The sequence below is a fragment of the Rattus rattus genome, chromosome 4 (genome assembly GCF_011064425.1).
Source record: "Rattus rattus isolate New Zealand chromosome 4, Rrattus_CSIRO_v1, whole genome shotgun sequence".
Lineage (NCBI taxonomy): Eukaryota > Metazoa > Chordata > Mammalia > Rodentia > Muridae > Rattus > Rattus rattus.
In genome coordinates this window covers 164,866,344-164,884,738 of record NC_046157.1, presented here as the reverse complement: position 1 = coordinate 164,884,738, position 18,395 = coordinate 164,866,344, and the positions used below count along the sequence as shown (strand labels likewise).

The 18,395-nt window shown below is 54.6% G+C and overlaps 3 protein-coding genes across 3 annotated transcripts in view; 1 reads left to right on the top strand and 2 right to left on the bottom strand.

Annotated features, from left to right (window-relative positions):
* Positions 1-4,081: 4,081 nt before the first annotated feature.
* Positions 4,082-13,633, bottom strand: Rnpepl1 (arginyl aminopeptidase like 1). Its single transcript, XM_032901658.1, is given in 13 exon segments — positions 4,082-5,118; positions 5,637-5,779; positions 5,859-6,089; positions 6,693-6,801; positions 7,075-7,187; positions 7,566-7,607; positions 7,610-7,678; positions 7,880-8,115; positions 8,341-8,457; positions 8,844-8,995; positions 9,613-9,753; positions 13,027-13,499; positions 13,502-13,633. Coding segments are annotated over 13 exon segments (2,169 nt in total). The 5' UTR covers positions 13,539-13,633; the 3' UTR covers positions 4,082-4,812.
* A 45-nt stretch (positions 13,634-13,678) lies between these two features.
* Ankmy1 (ankyrin repeat and MYND domain containing 1) overlaps positions 13,679-18,395 on the top strand; it is a 52,235-nt gene continuing 47,518 nt past the window's right edge. The window contains exon 1 of the mRNA XM_032899781.1: positions 13,679-13,926. The gene's annotated coding sequence lies outside the window, so the exon portion shown is untranslated. The remainder of the gene's footprint in view (positions 13,927-18,395) is intronic.
* Dusp28 (dual specificity phosphatase 28) lies at positions 15,977-17,660 on the bottom strand. Its single transcript, XM_032901659.1, has 2 exons — positions 16,945-17,660; positions 15,977-16,794 (listed from the first exon to the last, which is right to left on the bottom strand). The coding sequence occupies exons 1-2, from the start codon at positions 17,311-17,313 to the stop codon at positions 16,672-16,674; spliced, it is 492 nt and encodes a 163-aa protein (XP_032757550.1). The 5' UTR covers positions 17,314-17,660; the 3' UTR covers positions 15,977-16,671.

The following is an 18,395-nucleotide window of genomic DNA, read 5'->3' as shown; positions in this document are numbered from 1 at the left end:
AAGTTCTCAACAGAATAGATACAGGGGCAGATGAGGTAGCTTGGCAGGTAAAGATGGTCCCCATCAAGTCCGAAGGCCTGAGTTTGATCCATGGATCCCACACAGTAGGAGAGAACCTACTCCCACAAATTATTCTCTGACCCATGCACACCAATGACACACATTCATACACACACACAACAAATACATGCATGTAATAAAACTCACAAATGACCAATAAATACACAAAGAAACCCTCAACATCCCTAGTTGTCAGGGGCATCCAGATTAAAAAAACTACATTGACACATGTAGCCGTTTAAATCAATCCAAGAAACAACATTCTACATTGAACTTCTGTCATGGGGAATAGCTAATATAATTAACAAAACAAAAAAATTGCTGGAGTGATATGGACTAGTGCAGCTGCCATGGAAAGCAATGTGGAAGTTATTTTAAAAAAAATTAAAAATACAGCTACCAGATGATTAAGCTAAACCACTCCTGGGTTTGTACTGGAATGACTCTAAGTCAGTCTACAACAGAGATACCTGCGTATCTTTATTATCATACTGTTCACTACAACCAGGATAGGGTATTAGCTTAGATGCCCATCAATAGATAAACTGGATAAAGGAAACATGGTAAATAATTATAATGGAGTATTACTCAGTCACAGAGAACTATGAAACTATGTCGTTGGCAGGGAATTTGATAGAATTAGGGATTATCATGTTAACAGAAATATTTTGGGGGATAGGGGAATTTCCTGGAGAGATGGCTCAGTGGTTAAGAAGACTGGCCTCTCTTACAGAGGACCTGCATACATGTAGACAAACACTCACGTACACAGAATAAAAAGAAGCTAGACTCAGACCAAAAAAAAAAAAAAAAAACTTTCTCTAATATGCAGACTAAAGAAGGAAGGGGAGAAGAGAGCGAAAAAGGGAGGGAATGGGAGGAAATTCGTGGAGAAGGGGGCATGAGAAGGTAATATGTGAGTGCAGTATATAGAGTATGAAAACGCAATCGTGAATCCTGGTGTGCTGTTTATGAAGCATTAATTAAAAGTCTCTGGCATTTATGCTACTGCCATTACTACTGTTTCATCGGGCTTGTTCCTATTGGTGCATTTACACCCTGTCCTGTTTATGTCTGAGCTGTCTGCTCTGATGCTCTCTGCCCGTGTTCCCCAGCGGTGTTTTGAGTGCAAGCTTGGATTGTTTCATGTTGTCCTTTGTGTTGTTGGCATTAACCGGGGTGATCTCAGTTGTGCCTTGTCTTTATGCCGGAAGTTCTACAGAACACTTCCTGAGTGGAGGAGAGGGCTAATGGCCACTCCAGGCTACACGAAACACAGCTTTTAGAAAGGGTCCCAGAAAACATTAGCTGGGCCCCAAGGATCCAGGTAAAGGCTCCAGGTAACGCAGGGACTACACGCAGACCCCCTGTCTCCTCACACCACCGCTTCAGGTTTCTGCAGATTCCAGTCTCTTCCATCAGGAGCTTGGCCTCTAAAAATGTTTAAAAAATCAGTTTATGTGTGAGTGTTTGGTCTGCATAAACATCTGTGCACCCCACGTGCCTGGTACCCACAGAGGTCCGAAGAAGGTATCAGATCTCCTGGGACTGCAGTTACAGACAGTTGCAAGTAGCTATGGTGACACAGGAATAGAATCAGGGTCCTCAGGAAGAGCAGTCAGTGCCTTTAACCACTAAGCCATCTCTCCAGGTCCCCTGTCCATTTTATTTTATTTTATTTTATTTTGACCTTTACTCACACTTCATAGATACCATGCTCCTACCTGCCTAATTCATCCCGACTTTCTTGAAATGCAGATATCCCCTAACCTTTCAACCTCGGCTCCTCTGACGGTAACTCATACCATCTGCTAAAGACTCCTATGCACAGGTCAGAGTGGTCTGTGGGAGCAGAAATGGGACATGACCCTCAAGAGTTCGCACTATAGGCAAGACCCTCTCCATGTCTTTTAATCCCTGGTGCACTGCCTGGAAACACTTAAACTCCCCTCCATTGGTACAGATTCCTGGGTAGCCCTGAGCAGGAGGTATGGGAGGGGGGAACAAACCCCCACCATCCCTTTGTGGGTCTGATCGTTGTGGTTGGGGTGTATGTTAGCCTCTATGCAAAAGTCCTCCAGGAGAAGGGGTGCTGCCCAACAGGACACTGGGCAGGTGTGGTATTGACTGGGGTACGTTGTGGGTAGAGGCAAATGTTGGGGTTTGAAATGTTGGTTTGCCATGGGATGTGAGAACAAAGCACCCGCTGAGGCTCACTGGTGACGACTCACAGGCAGGCAGTGTTTGGAAGGGTAGGGTAGGCACAGTGCTGAAAACACTGGCTGTGCTGACTGCTACAGGCTGCCCTAGCAAGATGTTTGTTACAGGGAAGCAACTCTAAGGCAGCCCAGCTTTGCCAGCCGGAGGAAGGGCACAGGTGGAGATCAGGAACGCAAGGGCGTGGCTGAAAGTGTGCTCCTCTATGGCATGCAGAGCCATAGCCTGCCGACGTCAAGGATGGCATTCTAGACAGGCACTCGACCTACAGCATCCTTCCCTGCCACCACGGCCTAAACCTAGGTGGTAATTTAGGGAGTCATTTCTGATTTTATGCAGATCTAAGTAGTGGTTGGAGGACACTGTGGGTACAGCTGGAGCATCCAGAATCAATACTCTGGGAGATCACGAAGGTGTCAACTTGTATCGTCAAAGAACGAGTTGGTGACGACAGACTTGAAAGCTGGAACAGTTGAGAGAGATTGTGCTGTTGAAGAGGGCTGTGTAGCTGTCTTCAAGTGTGGGCTCTCTGGGTTGTGGCCCTTCCGCCAAAGCGAGCAGAGCTGAATGGAATACACAGGATTCTTGGCATGCATCCTCCAGCTGCCCGCTATATTTTAAGTCTGAAAATACCTCTCGCTCCCAGTGCAGGCTCAGATGTGGAACACTTGGCCGTCAGTTTATAGTGCTATTTTGAAGGCTATGAAGCCTTAAGGAGATAGGGCCTGGCTGGTAAAAATAAGTCCCTGGGGGCTGGCCTTCCAGTTATATTTGCCTGTAGTTCTGAACTGCTCTCTGCTGTCTTGTACTGAAAGATCTCAGCAAGCCCCTGCTGCCCCTGAGGGAGTCTTTCCTGCCACCAGGGCCTAAAACAACAAATTATTCTTTGTTTCCATCAGATACTGTTACAATGAAGAATAGTAACCTTTCTCTTCTGCAGGTGTCTCTGCAGTTATCCTCTCTGACCGGTGCTGGTTTCCAGGGATGGTTTGAGTAGTCTAGAATCTCAGGCAGTGCCGTGGTGGGTACTATGCACGTACACTGTCAAAGGAGAGGTGACCCTGAGTCCTGGACTCATTTGGGGTGTATGATTAGAGGACTTGACTGTCTGCGCTGAGGGGAGATTCCTGAGGAGAAAGGCGAATGGGACATTTAGTGACTGGATAGTGGGTGGGAGGCTTCAAGTTACTTATCTTAACATTTCCTGTAACCATGTGTGAAGTTGACGGTGACTGAGTCTGGCAGTGGCTTGTGACAAAAGGCATGCCACAGTACACTGCTAAAGTTGGAGGACGCAGAGTACCAAATGGTCCCAGTGGTGGCTCTGTCACCAGCTTGTCTTTGAGCAACCACAAGGAGTGGCTCCACTGGTCACGTGGAGCTTCCCTTTTGTTAGCTGAGACATCTGACTGACCTCACAGCTTGCCAGAGTCCAGTCCCAGCATTCCTGCGGGTCCCTGGAATCGTACCTCTATTGAACTCTACAGTTGGAGGCCTGAGCGCCCCAGTGATAAGGCAGAGGTGTGGTCGGGGTCACAGAGATGAACATCCAGATGAGGGTAACAAACATTCCTTTTAGGGTCCTGCAGGTCTGACTGAGGAGCTGAGAATAACAAGGTGCCACCTTTTCTTCCCCCTAAACCTCCATCCCCGCCTGAGCCTTCAGGGTCAGGTTCTCACATCTATTGAGGTGATTGGGACAGGCTATGACCATAATTTGGTGACCGGGTCTCATCTCTTCCAGCCCTACCCCTGGTACCTGAGTAGGTGCAAAAGACAGGGTAGTGACAAACAGGAAGGGAGCTCAGATCTGCAGAGTGGAGATTTAATGGGACAGTCACCATGGTTCCTGCTGCAGTGGTCCCAGGCTGAAGCTCACAGTCTGGTGTCTCTCCCAGCAGACAGGCACAGAGAGCACCAAGGGTACCCCAGTAGCCACAAGGCCAGGCCATCCCTCCCTGTACCTCTGGGGCCTGGACTCCTAGTGCAGAGACAGAGGCCTGTTTGAGAAGTCTAGCCTCTCCTTCTGTCTCCTACCCCCACACTGACAGAATACCTGTGTCCTTGCCCCTCTGTCTTCTGGCCCTCAAGCAAGACTTTCCAGCCTGGGGACCAGACCTAGGGCTCTGCAGGAAAGCACATTTCTAGGACCGTGCATCCTGGGTCTCTGGCACATGTAAGGCACATTGTGGTTGTTGCTGTGGGACTGCTGGGGTCACTGTCCCCAGGGCAGTGTCAGCAGATGCTGGCTTCCAGGGTGAGGCATGGCTGTCAGTGTTGAAACAGGAGGCATAGTGCGCATAGGCCATCCCTGGGGCCTGCAGTGCAAGAGAGCAGGGACAAGGAGAGCCCTGGTCCACGGGCATCGATGGACACAAGATCCTTTTCCCCCATACCCCAGGCCTGGAGCCAATGGGAGGGGTTTATGGTCCCGGGCAGAGCTCGTGGCCAGAGCCAAGGCGCAGTCAAGGCGGCCCGGACCACTAAAGGCACAATCGTGGTGTCTGGGAGGTCGAGGGTCAGTCACCATCAAGGTTAGGCAGACACATTGACGTCCCTGAGAGAGATGGTGCTGCTGGGGGCCTCGTCCCCGAGCAGCAGGGCTGGCGAGTCTGGGTTCGTGTCTGCCTCAGCACCGCCCAGTTCTGCGCTGGGCTCCGCGCTGGGCTCTGCACTGGGCTCGGCACTGGGGCCTAGCCCCTGGGATAGGATCTGCTGGATGGTTCTGCGCAAGTTGGGATGCAGCCGGCCCTGTGTCTGGTAGAAGACCTCTAGTGCGAAGGACTTGAGGGCGCCAGTGCAGAGGTCCTCGTACAGTGGGATGGTGTACATGCGCGACATCTGTGGAAGGCACCTGGTCACGCTAGCAGGCTCCCTGTGCACCCTCCACCACCCAGATCCAGATGTGCCCCAGAAGCTCAGGATGGCTTCGGGCTGGACTCCCGAGCTACAGTGCTCTCATCAGTCTCACCCCTCGCCTCTCCCTCTGGGCTGTCTCGGACTTTGAGCTATAAGACTGGGCGAGGAGTGGAGATTAGCCTCTGCCTGAGAAGTCTGAATGGCCCTTTATCCAGACCTGGAAGGTGGACCTACAGCCCAGCTAGATCAAGGCTGATGCCAGTGGAGATCTCTGGACTCTGGTACCCAACTCTCCCCTCTGTGGTGGAGTTCGGGCCACCCTCTGAGCTAGTCTTGCATTTTTCTCCTGCCTCTCCTGTACTGAGGCCCCTCTATTCTCACTTTGGACCTGATGGTTTCTATTCTCCTCTCCAGAACATGGCTGGCTTGCCTGAGTGAAGAGCCTGATGGGTGAGGAGAGGCTGTCCCACCCCTAGTCATGCCGGGGCATGGAGTCGCACCTGGTTCTCCAGAAAGCGGCGGACCCTGTGAAGATCAGGATAGTAGTCATTGCGGACGACGATCTGCAGCCAGCGGATGCGGATCTCAGTGTTCATGGAGTCCAGCAGGGATGAGTAGCATTTGGATAGACTCATCACCACCTCTGTGGGGAGGTGGGCGGGTTAGGGCCGTGCTGGATCCACACCCCTTTCCCAGGTTACCCTGTTGACTGTGGGACCTACCCTGGGGCAACGGGGATCCATCAAGCAGCCGGTCCAGGAAGAGTGCTGTCTGGAAGGTCCTCCACTTGGAGATGTCAATGGCACTGGCTGAAGCTGCTGCCTGCTCCAGGGGCTCTGCGGTCCACAGCTGGAAAAGGGCTTCCACAGGCCGGGTTAGGCTGGACCCCTGAGACAGGTCTGGCTCAGCCAGCGGTGGGCCTGTGGCATTGAGCCAGCGTTCGAACTCCAGCCCTGCAGGGAGACCAGGCCTGGGGTCCCTGCCTAGGCTGGGGAGGGACCACCAGAGCAGCCTGCCAGGGAGACCCCAAGCCCGAAGGGTATCCCTGAGCAGGGGGTCTCTTCTAGGACCCAGGGTCACCAAAGACAATGAGCATTTTCCTAGAAGTTTGTGCCTTCCCCTTGGAGCCACTGGAAAGGGCTCCTATGATGGACACAGGGAGGCCAGAAAGCTTGGGTTGGCGACCAAGGAACCTTCACCTGCTATATGCCTGTTCTATATATAGCACTGGGGTGGAGAAGGCACTGCACTGTACTGTTCTGCTGAATACGCAGGCTCTGAGGACCCCTAACAACCCCACAGAGCACTTATACAACTTCTGAAACTTAGGGACACCATTCCTAGACTCTGAAACCCTCTAGCACAGTATTTTTCCATGACTAGCTCCTCCAGTGCTTCCTTCAGTCTCCAGGCCCTCAGATCCTCAGGAGATCCCTACCATGCGGCATCCTGACCTAGACCCCACACAGTGCAGCAGTGGTCGACGGGCTTCCCTCCAGCCACTGCTGCCATTCAGTTCCTGGCCTTTGGGCCTGCAGCAGAGTAGGCAGCCTTACCTGCCCGGCAGTCCACGCTCTGCTCCTTCAGTTCAGGGAAGAAGCTCAAGAAGGAGTCCAGCAGGTCCTGGGCCACCACACTGGTGAATTTGTATTTCTCCACATAGGCCTGTGAGATGAGGGACATGGCCTTAGCAGGTATGGAAGGCTGGGGATGTTTAGCTCTGGCAGAGCAGAGTCGGCACACTGGGACATCTTCTAAAGATGTACATCACAGTCCACGTGACCCACAGGCCCTGCTGAAAGGGTAGGAGAAGGAGGGGACAGTACCTCAGCAGGCCACGTCCCAGTCTGATCCCCCGGTCCCCTTATCCTCAGAGAAGAACAACTCTGCCAGCCGGAAGAAGTTTTGGACAGGAGGTGGTAGGGCCTATGTACTTACTCTGAGAAAGTCGTCAAAGCGCTGGGGATCTCCACAGAGCTGGGACAGGTAGTAGACGAAACAGTAGCCCTTCTCATAGGTGAACAGGTTCATCAGGTGACTGGGATTCACTCCTGCAGAGAAACGCCTTGTCTGGGATGCTACCTGACACTCGTGTCCTGCACGGTGGGGCTGGGCCGGGGGCAGTAGTCTAGTACTGAGGATCGGGCAAGAAGGAGGGCCGCAGTCCTTCACATGAGTATCCACATCCTGGGTACACAGATGGAGTTTGCTCTGCTCCATGGAAACCAGTTCCCAGACCCTGTGGGACTGTGGTAGGTGGAGGCATCCAAGAGGTTTTCCCTGGGGGCTATGGATACCCAGGGTGGCCTTGGAAGGAGTTCAGGCACGGTGAGGCAGAGAAGCCCCAGCAAGGCAAGTGAACAGCAGGTAAAGGAGGGCCTGGGGATGCCATGCACGGGTTCCCAGAGTGAGCCTGGAGCAGAGAGTACCTGGTTCTAGCTTGACCTGCAACTTGCTAACCGGGCTATCTTCCCAAGAAGCCGCATCTGCCTATGCAGGGCATCCAAGCGGAAGGCTGTCTCTAGGCAGGTGAAGGCAGCCCCTGAGTGGAGTCAGAGTAAGGGTGGAGGTCAGGGAGGCTGGAGGCCCTATATCAGGGTTGCCACTCTCTACCCACCTCCCAACCCCAGAGACGACTAGATGCTGTCAAGCTGGAGGCTAGGCAGGGCTCTGTGCCCATTTGCAACTGGTGCCTAAGAGGGCCTGAGGCCCCTACCCCTGCCATAGCTGCCCCAGACAATACCGTAGGTCTCCGTGGTGATGCGGCGCTGTGCATAGGTGGCCAGGCCCTCACTCAGCCACATCTCCTCCCAAGTGGCGTTGGTGACAGCATTGCCAAACCAGCTGTGGGCTACCTCGTGGATGACGTCAATCACCAGGAACTCATCGCTCTCAAGGATGGAGGAGATGATGAAGGTAAGGCAGGGGTTCTCCATGGCCACGATGGGGAAGGAGGGTGGCAGGAACACGATGTCATATCTGTGCCCATAGGTGCAGGGTGAGGAATGGAGGGGCTCTGACCAGGACTCACCACACCCACAAATGTATGCTTCACCTGGGATGGCAGCCCAGCCCGGCAGTATCCCTTCCTCTCCAGGAGACAGAGAGGACAGAGAACTCAGACAAGGAGTTCCCGGTCTAGCCCTATGTCTTTCTCTGGGGGAAAGAGCATAGCCAGCCAGGAAAAGGAGTGGACGGACATACCTGCCCCACATGTATGGCCCGTATAATCGCTCTGCTGCACTCAGCCACTGTTCCACAACACCTGATAACTTGCTGGTGGCTGTGGGTAGGAGGCATGGCTCAGCCCACACACGGCTCCTATCACAAGGCAGAGAAGGAGGACTGAGGCCGAAAAGCCCAGAGTTCACTTCCCCTACTGGATCCCCCACTGCCTTGTCTGCTCCTGGATAGGGTCCTTCCCTCAACAAGTAGGGGAACTGCTTAAGGAACCCAAGGTGAATTCTGATCCTTTTGTCAGTGAAATGAAGGAACTGGTAGAGATGGGAAGGTACAGCTGGTTGTGTGGCAGCCCCGGGAGTGCTGACCAACCGCTAGGCAGGGCACTGGATGGGTCAGTTAGTTTTATGTCTGAAGAGGGTGGGTGAAGAGGCACGCGGTAGACGTGTGCATAGGCTGCAGCCTTCTGAGCTCTTCCCGAGGCCCAGGTGCCCAGAACAGTGTAGCAGGGTGCAGAGGGGCCTTACCTGGGCCCAATGTCTGCTGGCTTGAGGTCTCCAGCCACAAGGGCTACGAGGTAGGCGGGTACTGGGTGCTCCATGTGGAAGTGGTAGAGGCCTTCCTCTTCCACGTACGCGCTCTGAGTGGCACTCATCAGCACCTGTACCCCTGACGGGGCCTGCAATGGGCTAGGCTGAGGATTGGCACTCCATCATACAAACCACCTCCCAGGAAAGGGAACCACACTTTTAGTAGGGGACGCCACAACTCAGGTCAGAGGACCCCTTGTCTGTGACAGGGGACCTTATGGTCCCATTAGGGACCCTCCCCCTTCCCCCTCAGGTGTGACCATCACAACTCAGATCAGGGAACTTCATATCAATGAGGAAGCCCTCAGATTCTTATCAGGTAGTCTCAGAGGTTGTGTCAAGGAACCATGTCTCCTTGAGAGAGGACTGCACACTAGAACCCTAAATCTGCTCCAGTTGGAGGCTGCCATGCTTTGGCTATAACTCAGGACTCTCCCCCGAATCCTGAAGGTCTAGAGGTCTTGGAAACCAATAGTCAGGCACCATGTCTTCATCCGTGCTGTACCCTGGGCCCTTCGCCTGGCCTCCGTAAGGCCTGCCTTTGACTTCTCTGTGTGACTGTCCCACTACGCAGCTGGGATCCCAGTGTAGGCAAGCAGGAAGAGTACAGAAGTGGGTGGCCAGAGCCCATCTGCAGGCCTGCTGTAAGGTCCGGCCTCGGACAATGCCCAGGGAAGGCAGAAACAACCCCAACCGAGGTCCTGACCTTGACGACAGCTGAGTAGGTGCACTTGACTGCCGGCGTGTCGAAGCACGGGAAGAAGGAGCGGTTGCACACAGAGTGGCCCTGGGTGAAGACGAAAGGTTTGGCGTTGCCGTAGGTCAGCTCTGGATCCAGCCACCAGATCTGTAGGTGAGGTGAAACACAGGCAGACACTGTCACCTACTCCAGGGCTGGAGGTATAGAGCCTGAGGAAAAGTCCCTTGCCGTTTTGTTACAGGCCCACATCTGCTCCTGCAGCCGTTGCCTGCCCACCTGGGACACTCACTCCCCTCCCCTGGCAGCAACTGCCGAATCCAGTTTGGGTGTGTGCCAGATGCCAGCCTTGTTCCAGACAGGAGGTCACATGTCTGGAGCTGACCCAGCTATGATATCTCCCACCCGTTGCCTGCCTGGGAAAAGACGGAAAATGCCCACCATGGCATTGGCTGAACTTCCAAAGGGAAACTTAACAGCTGAGTGTGAATACAGGGAATCATGGGAAACCAGAGCTTCCTTTCACTGGTGTAGAGGGAGTCAGCCAGTCAGAGCTGGTCCATCTGTGGGGCTAGAACGCAGACTAACTATGCTCTGATATGACAGGAGTGTCAAGGGGAGGGCCTCTGAGGCCAGTTCCTAGAGGGAGGGGCTGCAGCAAAGAGCCATTCCCAGCAATTTCTCACCCCCCCTCCTCTCAGAGCCAAGGTCGCTGGCCTAGACAACCTTTTTCCCAGCCATGACTGTTGAGACATTCAGACCCTTCAGATGACCAGGTCAGGTCCTGCCCCCACAAGAAACTCCAGCCACAAGGCAATGTCTGCCCACACACTGCCCTCTACTAGGATCACAGGACTGTTGAAACAAAGTGACTTTTTCACTTTGGTTATCAAGGGCCTGTAGGGGCCATAGATAGGAAACACCCCAAACACTTCTCTGAATAGAAGTGCAGTCAAGACTGACTGTCATCACGGGGGACGGAGCCCACGCTGAGACCTCCAGACCCCAGATGAAGGGAGGTAGTATGTGGTGGAGTGGCCTGCTTCACAGACCCTGCCTGCCCTACAGACCCCAGACCGTGTGTGTGTGTGTGCGCGCGTGCGCGAGTGCTATTTATCTAATAGAGCCCAGACCCAGACAAGATGCCTGCTTTCAGACCCCAGAGCTGTGTGGGAATTCCTGTCCCTACACACCCCCAGACCTGGGGTGGGGGTGGGGAGGACTATGCCACAGAACCCAGGATCTGGGAAGCCGTCTGCACATAGACCCTAGCTGTGCCTTTCCTGAAGAGTCAAGACTAGGGGAGTAATGCCTTGCCTCACAGACCTGGGGTATGCCTACTTCACAGACCCCAGATCTGGGGGGAGATTCTCACCCCAACAGATCCAGAAACTGATACCTTCCCCATAGACTCCACTCCCAGGAAGCTGCCTGTCAACAGGTCACAGACCTGAGCGGGGTGCTTGCCATGCAGACCTGGTTAGGTGTCTGCTAGTGTTTCTGGACCTCTTCCTAGCACTGTCTGCTTCCCCAGCAACCCTGCAGCTGTGTCTTTCTGTTTTTGCTGGGAGCTGCTTAAGTGCAGCCTCCAGAGGTCTGGGACCAAGAGACCTGAATGGAGGAGGAGTGTTCCTGCAGTAGATCCTGTGGCTGGTGGATTCTTGGTCCACTCTGGGAGCACGGGCTCTCAAACGCCCCTCAGTCTCTTCCTTAAACCAGCTACACTTCAGCGCTTCTCCTCTTCCACTGAACCCTTAGGCTCTGCCTACATTTTGCCCTATACCTCCATTACCATGCCTTGGCTCTGGTGGGCAAGGTGCCTTTCCAGACACTAATGATACTACCTTAGAGGTGGGAGTCACCTGCCCTGCCCCTGGATGGTGGGTAAAGAATGGGTGAGCCAACTTCAGATCCTGTGGGGCAAGAAAAAAACTGTTCTTGCTGGGGTGGGAATGAAGGCCTGGGGTTCAGAGGAGCCTTAGAATCTTCAGTACCTCCAAACTGCTGCCCCTAGAGTTGGAGCCGCTGTCAGGGCCTCCTGGGAAAACATAATGGCTCCCGCTGCATCCTCACTAGGCACAGGGCAGATGGGGATGCACGCTCTGAGCTCCTCAATGCTCATGCGTAACAACAGTAGGCGCCTGAGGTTAGAGGCCAATCTGCTTCCATGAGTTACTTTGGAGCCACCCAGACTGTGAGGACCCTGCAGCTTTCCCTGTCTGGAGCAACCACAGCCCCCATACATCAGGGCGCCCTTGTCCCCTGGCCTCGTCTATTTATTGCAGCAATGAGGTCTCCATTTCCACCCCTCTGCTGTTAATGGCAGAGCAAACACATACAGCGCACATCCACAAGTGGCAGCCAGGAAGTGGCTCACTTGTCAGTTTTCACCCAGCATGCTAAGAAGCAGGCCTAACATCTGCAGAGGCCTTGCACAGCAGCAGAGGGCTGAGCCCTGTTGACTGGTTGGTTGCAGGCACAGGGCAGGAGGGACTCTGGGACGAGGTGGCCAGCCCCAATCCAGACTCGTGAGAAGAGTGCAGGAAGCCCACAGATGTGAATCCCATCTGGCCTTTTTCTGCCCAGATGTCAACTTGTTCCTCGGTGGCTCCTGGCCTGTTCCTTTGGGCTCCCCAAGAGGGGGCAGGTGGACTTTCCAAGGACCCTGCAGAGCTGCTGCCTGTGTATCCATGGTAGATGTCACATGAGCACTCTCTACTACCTGGGGAGCTGGGGGAGGAACCATGCTTCAGGAGTCAAAGGTCCTGCTCCATTCTGCAAACCCACTGACTGCTGCCCCAGCACTAGCTCGACATTCTCTGTTTTTCCATGAGGGCCTGTGGGATGGTGGGTGCCCGGTGCAGAATTGCGAAGTAGAGCACACCTGCCCCAGCATGTCACAGCACAGCACAGGGAGCCCAAAGCCACGCCTCACCGCTTACAAGGCCTTGTCTGTCACCCACTGTCCCTCATTCCACCTCCAGAGAACAGACCTGGGTGTCCTCAAGCCCTTTTAAAGTCCAGGTCACAGAGTGGCCCTTCTGTATCAGGCACTCTCAGAACACCCTTCAATGCTGGACTCTTACAGCTGGCTTAGCAGAGCCCCACCAGAAGCTGCTCTTGTACCCAGACACGGGTACAAGACGGGAAGTCATCGTTTTCCCCCTTCCCCCTGAGAAACACACTGTGTTTTTCTACTGTCCACCGGACCTGGACCTGGGGCTCTACTCAAAGGTCCCAAGAACTTGTAGGCAACATCTGGGAATTACCGCGGGCGGACTCGTGGGCCAGGCTGCCCCTCGCTCTCTGCAGGTGTCCCAGGAGCAGGGTGCAGCGGTGAAGTGACCCAGCAGTGAAGCGAGGGGTGCCTTCCGAGCCCTGCTGACCACCCACAATCCTGATGCCCACCCGGGCGTGACTCACGGCGGGGGCGTCGGTCGAGGTGTAGCGTAGGATGACCTGGAAGGGCTGGTGCGCCTGCACCTCGGGAGGCAGTGTGATGGTCAGAGAGGAGCCATAGTCGGTGAACGGGTCCAGCCTGAAGGCCAGCGGGCAGCCGGCAGACTCCGCTCCAGGCGCATCGGCGAAGGCGGGCAGCGGGGGCCCTGACCCCGGGGCAGGGAAGGCGAAGGTGCAGGGCGACTCGGAGGTGGCGGAGGCGCGGCGGAACGAAACCGAGTGTAGGCGCAAGGCCGGGTGCGCGTCGAGCACGAGCGCGCGGGGCGCGGGCCGCAGCGCGCACAGTTCCAGCACCAGGCAGCCGGCCAGCTCACGCGCCTCGGGCCGTAGCTCCAGGCCCAGCTGCAGGTGGCGGAGGCGGAAGAGCTGCGCGCTGGAGGCCGAGGCCACGTCCAGGGCGGGCGGCGGCTCCGGCGGCGGGCGGGCGGGCGCGGCTTGGCGCCGGGCGCCTTGCGGCAGCAGCACTGCGCCGCCATGACCACCGACGCTAGGTGAAATCCATGGGCGGCGGCCGCTGCAGGCCGCGGACAGTGGGCGAGGGGCTCGGGAGGCGGTGGCGGTGGTGGTGGCGGTGGCGGTGGTGGTGGCGGCGGCGGTAGCGGCGGGGCGCGGGCACAACAGGAAGTCGCGCCGGGAGCCGCCCGGCCCGTCCCCGCGCCGTGCGCCGCCCCGCTCAGGCTGGACTCGGCAGCCACCGGGGGCGCTGTGTACGGCCCCGGGCCTGTGCACCGAGACGGCGAGATCGGCGGAGCAGAACGCGAGGCAGGACGCCCTGGAAGGCTGTGCGTCTTCAGGCTGCGCGCTGGCAGCTAGGACTTGCGGGATTGTCTTGTAGGCGGGACCGTCGCTTTCCCAGGGACGCAGGTGACACCTCTTCCAGTCCGTCCTCAGACTCCGGGAACGATTCTTATGGTTTTCCTGACGCGATTCCCCCTTGAGTCCTCCAGTTAGCCTGGGCAGTAGCCATGGGGTGCAAAGTAACTTGGGGAAAATGCACCCCTGTCAAGTACATAGTCCGTACAGGTGTGGCCATTTAGATACAAGTTAGGCATAAAAAGAAGCTTGTCAGTTACACTGGCCAAGTTTTAGGATCGGCTTTTGGTTGTTGTCGAGGTGTGTGTGGAGTGAAGAGAACACTGATGAACGCAGTTCTGTCTTGAGGCGCCAATGTAAGGGCTTCAGGGCTGCAGGGACATTTTAGACTAGCGCAACAAGACTATTCAAAAGTTGAGGTGTCCAATACCAGGACCAACACAAGGTGTGGACAGAGGTGTCCTGTTATCTATCGTCGGCAGGCAGAAACAGATTCTGAGAGAGAGGGACTTTTAAGGCTGGGGGAATGAATATTCAGGAGAGAGACACTCTGTCTCCTGCTCTGATAGTGTGGCTGTAGTGTCATTTCTGAGGAGTGCCCAGCTGTCTGGATTCAGTCTCCCCAAATAGAAGGCAAGTGGTCCAGCCCTTCTTCCACAGGTGAGAGGCACAGCTAAGAGGAGAGCAGGCTGCAGGTGCGGCTTGAACATGGAAGCATGGCTTCCTTTAGCAGTGATCCCTCAAGTCTCCATGCGTCCCCTTAGCTGGCAGTACATGGAATCACTCCTGGAGCCCGCATTTCAGACCCTGCAGGAACCCCAAAGCTCACACCATCATTCAGAGGCAAGGAAGGATTAGAGGGAGGAAGACCGGCACTTGGGGGGTGGAGATGAAAGGATCAATAGTTCCCAGTCATCCTTGGCTGTATATGGAGTGTATGCAGCCAGCTGGGTTAAAAAGTGTGAAGAGACCACAGAGTTAAGGTTATTGCTACTGTCAGGTGTCCAGAAGCCTGTCCACCATATTATCTACTAAGCTATTCTCAACTCAATTGGACTGCCCTGTAGGCTTGGGTTCCTTTTGTCCGAATGATGTAGATTGTAGGGGTACCCCAAGCCCAGTGTCAAATTGTACCTGCAGAAGTTGCGGGTGTTATCATTTCTGTCTTGGTGATACTTCCTTCTGCAAACAGAAGTTGTGATATAGGGCAGCCTTGATCCAGATATTCCACTTCTACCAGTGTGCTGGGTGTGCTGCTACCCTGTATTTATATAAGGAGCCAGCTTGGCTTTTTGGAGACCAAGGGGACATTTTGCAATGTGGAGTCAGTAGACTGCAAACTCCAAGTCCTCAAATGCCTTCATCCTCATGGTGCCCAGTCCAAGAACCTGTCCTTCTAACACTGATAAACTACCAGGAGAGCCCCCTTGTGGTTACAGTCAGTGTTACACCCAAGGCACACTCCCCACTCCAACCCCGCCCACCAATCCCCCACCCTAAGAAGTGTTTGGAGAGGGGCCCTTGTAATCCCTGAGGCAGAGGTTTAGAGAGCTGGGTCTGGCTAAAGCTACAGCTGAATAGCTCCAAGAACTGGGCGGGTGGAAATAAAAACTTCCAGATACACTCCACAGATAACTTTCAACCTGGGCATTATGTCCCTGTACCTTCCTCACCTCTAAGTGACTTGACTCTGGTAGGGCAGGTTAGGAGGTATGCCCTACCTTGATGGAAGAGCAGTGGCCTCTTGGAAGGTAGCAGGGATGAGCTACACAATCCGGGGGAAAACCTGGGCATAGAGCCCTGGTCTCCGCAAGCTACTGCAGCTTCAGTGGCTGAATGGGGACAGTGGCAATGGTTCCTTTAAGGGATAAGCATAAGAGACATGGGGGAGGAAGCTCAGTGGTCAGATCAGCTTGTGCGGCAGTCCTGAAATGGATAGCGCCAGCCATTCACACCTGTGGGCTGGTGCTCCCTACAAGGTGGGAGGCAAACAGGGGCTATTGTGTTGGATGGTGACAGACTATGACCTGCAAGAAGAAGCTGATGCAGACGAACCACTCAGGCTCCAGAGGCCATGAACAGGGAAACCATAAATAGCAACTGGGGGGAGGTGGTTATTCATTTTATTTATTCACCGATTAACCGGTGGACACACATCTGTAATTTACACACGTAGCCCAGGTTGTTCTTTGCTCTTCACCCACTACTTCTTTAAAGCCTGACTACACTTGCAGGGCTCTTATGGAAACAGATGTCTAAACCAGGCTGTGTGAACTACAAGAGCAATTAACACAAGGTGGCAACTGATGGGCTTGCCGGCCAGTTGGGGAGGATGGTGCATAGGGCATAATGGAAGCTTGGCAATGCTAGGTCGCAGTCGCTCAGCCGCCGTCCGCACCGCCTCCCTTCCACAGCATAGCAGCTGTAAGCCAAAGATGGTGGGCCCATGATCTGCTGGGAGACTTTCTGTTCAGGTCTAAGGGACCAGAAAGAATTCAGGAGGCAGAGAGGTTCTGCCTACTAACCCAGGCACTCCCTTGGAGCAGGCAGCTAGGACCCTGGTTTGTCGCTCCCTATCAACTGTCTGTAGGCTTCCCAGACTCTACACGCAATTTCTCTACCTAAAACGTGCTTGCTGGTTTGGATTTGACCAAAACCTGACGAATAAACGAAGTTTCGCTATTCAGTGGACACTCTTGTACTACCGTCAAGATGGGGCAACACCCGAGGCCAGCTGCCTAGTGGAAAAGGGAAAAAGTGTAGACACTTGGTCACCCAGCAGCTGAATGGTGCGGCTTACTCCGGATCAGTGGGTTCCTGGGGCAGGATGGCTTGAGCCTGAAGGGTCTGTTCATACTTCTGCAGTTGAGCCCAGAAACCCAAATTGGGCTCGGCTACCGGGCGGGCGCTCTTCACCATCTGTAATCAAGAGAGCTCCGGTGAGAGACCTGACCGACAGCGGAGGGTGTAGAGGCTCCGCCCCGAGTGTGAAGGGTGGAGCCCGTCCCGGAAAAACCACTCCTTCTCTGTGGGACCCGCCCCGGAAGACCCGCCCCTTGGAGCTCGCACCTGGAAGGCGCAATCTAGGCTGTGGCCACGGTGCCGCATTAGGTAGGCGGTGCAAACGGCGGCTGAGCGACTGCGGCCGTTCTTGCAGTACACGAGGCAGGAGCCGCCGTCGCGCACCGCGGCTTCCATGGCGGCACAAGTGGGCTCCAGGTGTGTCAGCAGGTCCTCAGCTGGGTCGTCGAACACGGGTACGCGCAGCTCGGCCACTCCGGGTGCGCGCGGCCCGGGCTGCTGGCGGGAGACGTTGACGCACAGAGTGATGCCCGCGCGCACCAACAGCTCCGTCGCACCCGCGGCTCGCGCATTCCCGATGAAGAGCGCCGGGGCGACGCGCGCAAACGGCGGCTGTGCGGCCTCAGAGGTGCCCATGACCCCTGCGACCCTAGGGTCATCTAGGGGCCGCGAGCTGCGAGGTCCTTTCTCTGGCCACTAGGAGGCGACCTCACTAGTTCGTTGGGCGGAGCCTTTCCTGTCCTCGGCTCGGGATTGGCTGTTGACAGTGGGTGGGGACAGCAGCTGGCGATTTGGGAGGCCCTGTCATCCGCATTGGTCTAGACGGATGATTAGCCTCTTTAGTGTGGGCCTTCTGCCCAGGACAGCAGGCCACTGGTCAGTTGCCCCTTTATTCCCTTTCGTTAAATACTTTCTAGCAAATTGCTCCTTGGCGCCCTCAAGTTTTTCTTTGTAAAACATAGTTCATATACAATAAAACTACCACTGAATTTGTGTCTTCATAGACCTTTTAAAAAACTTAACCGTTAGTTGTTTGGGTCAGTACTGTGACTTCCCAAAGGAAAGTGAGACTGTGGAGATGGCTCCGTGGGTGAAGGCACTCACAGTTGTTAAGCTTGACAACCCCGAGTTCTATCTATTCCTGGAACCCACACAGTGGAAGGAGAGAACGGACTTTTGCAAGTTGTCCTCTGACTTGCCCGGTGTGTGTGCGTGCGCGCGCTTGCGTGCTTGCGCATGTGTGCCCTTTCATATACACAAGCGCTCACAGAAGTAATCTTAAAATTAAGAAATAAAAGTAGTTAGTGTCTATGAGAGTCATTTTTTTCGAATGTCCAGAATTTTAGAGACTAGTTTTCGTGAAGTACCACTATCTCACAGCCCTAGATACTTAGTTAATTTCAGTTTCAATATTGTTATAATAGTGACGACTTTTGGTTTCATTTTCATGGTTACAATTTGCAACCAGAAGTCAGTTTCAATTACGCCTTACATCCCTATCCGCAAAAATCTTGCCAAAAAGGAAAAAAAAATTACTGTTTTCCTACTACTAGGTCTTGGTGACTCCCAGGTCTTGACTGTAGCCTGTAGCCTGGTCCTCCTCTTGTGTTAAGCACCCAGGTGAGCCTGGCTGCCACTCCAGGTGGAGGAGGCCTTAGCAGCAGCTATCTTACGCTTTTGACTCCCTAAGGAAGGAACTGACATGACTTGACTGGGAC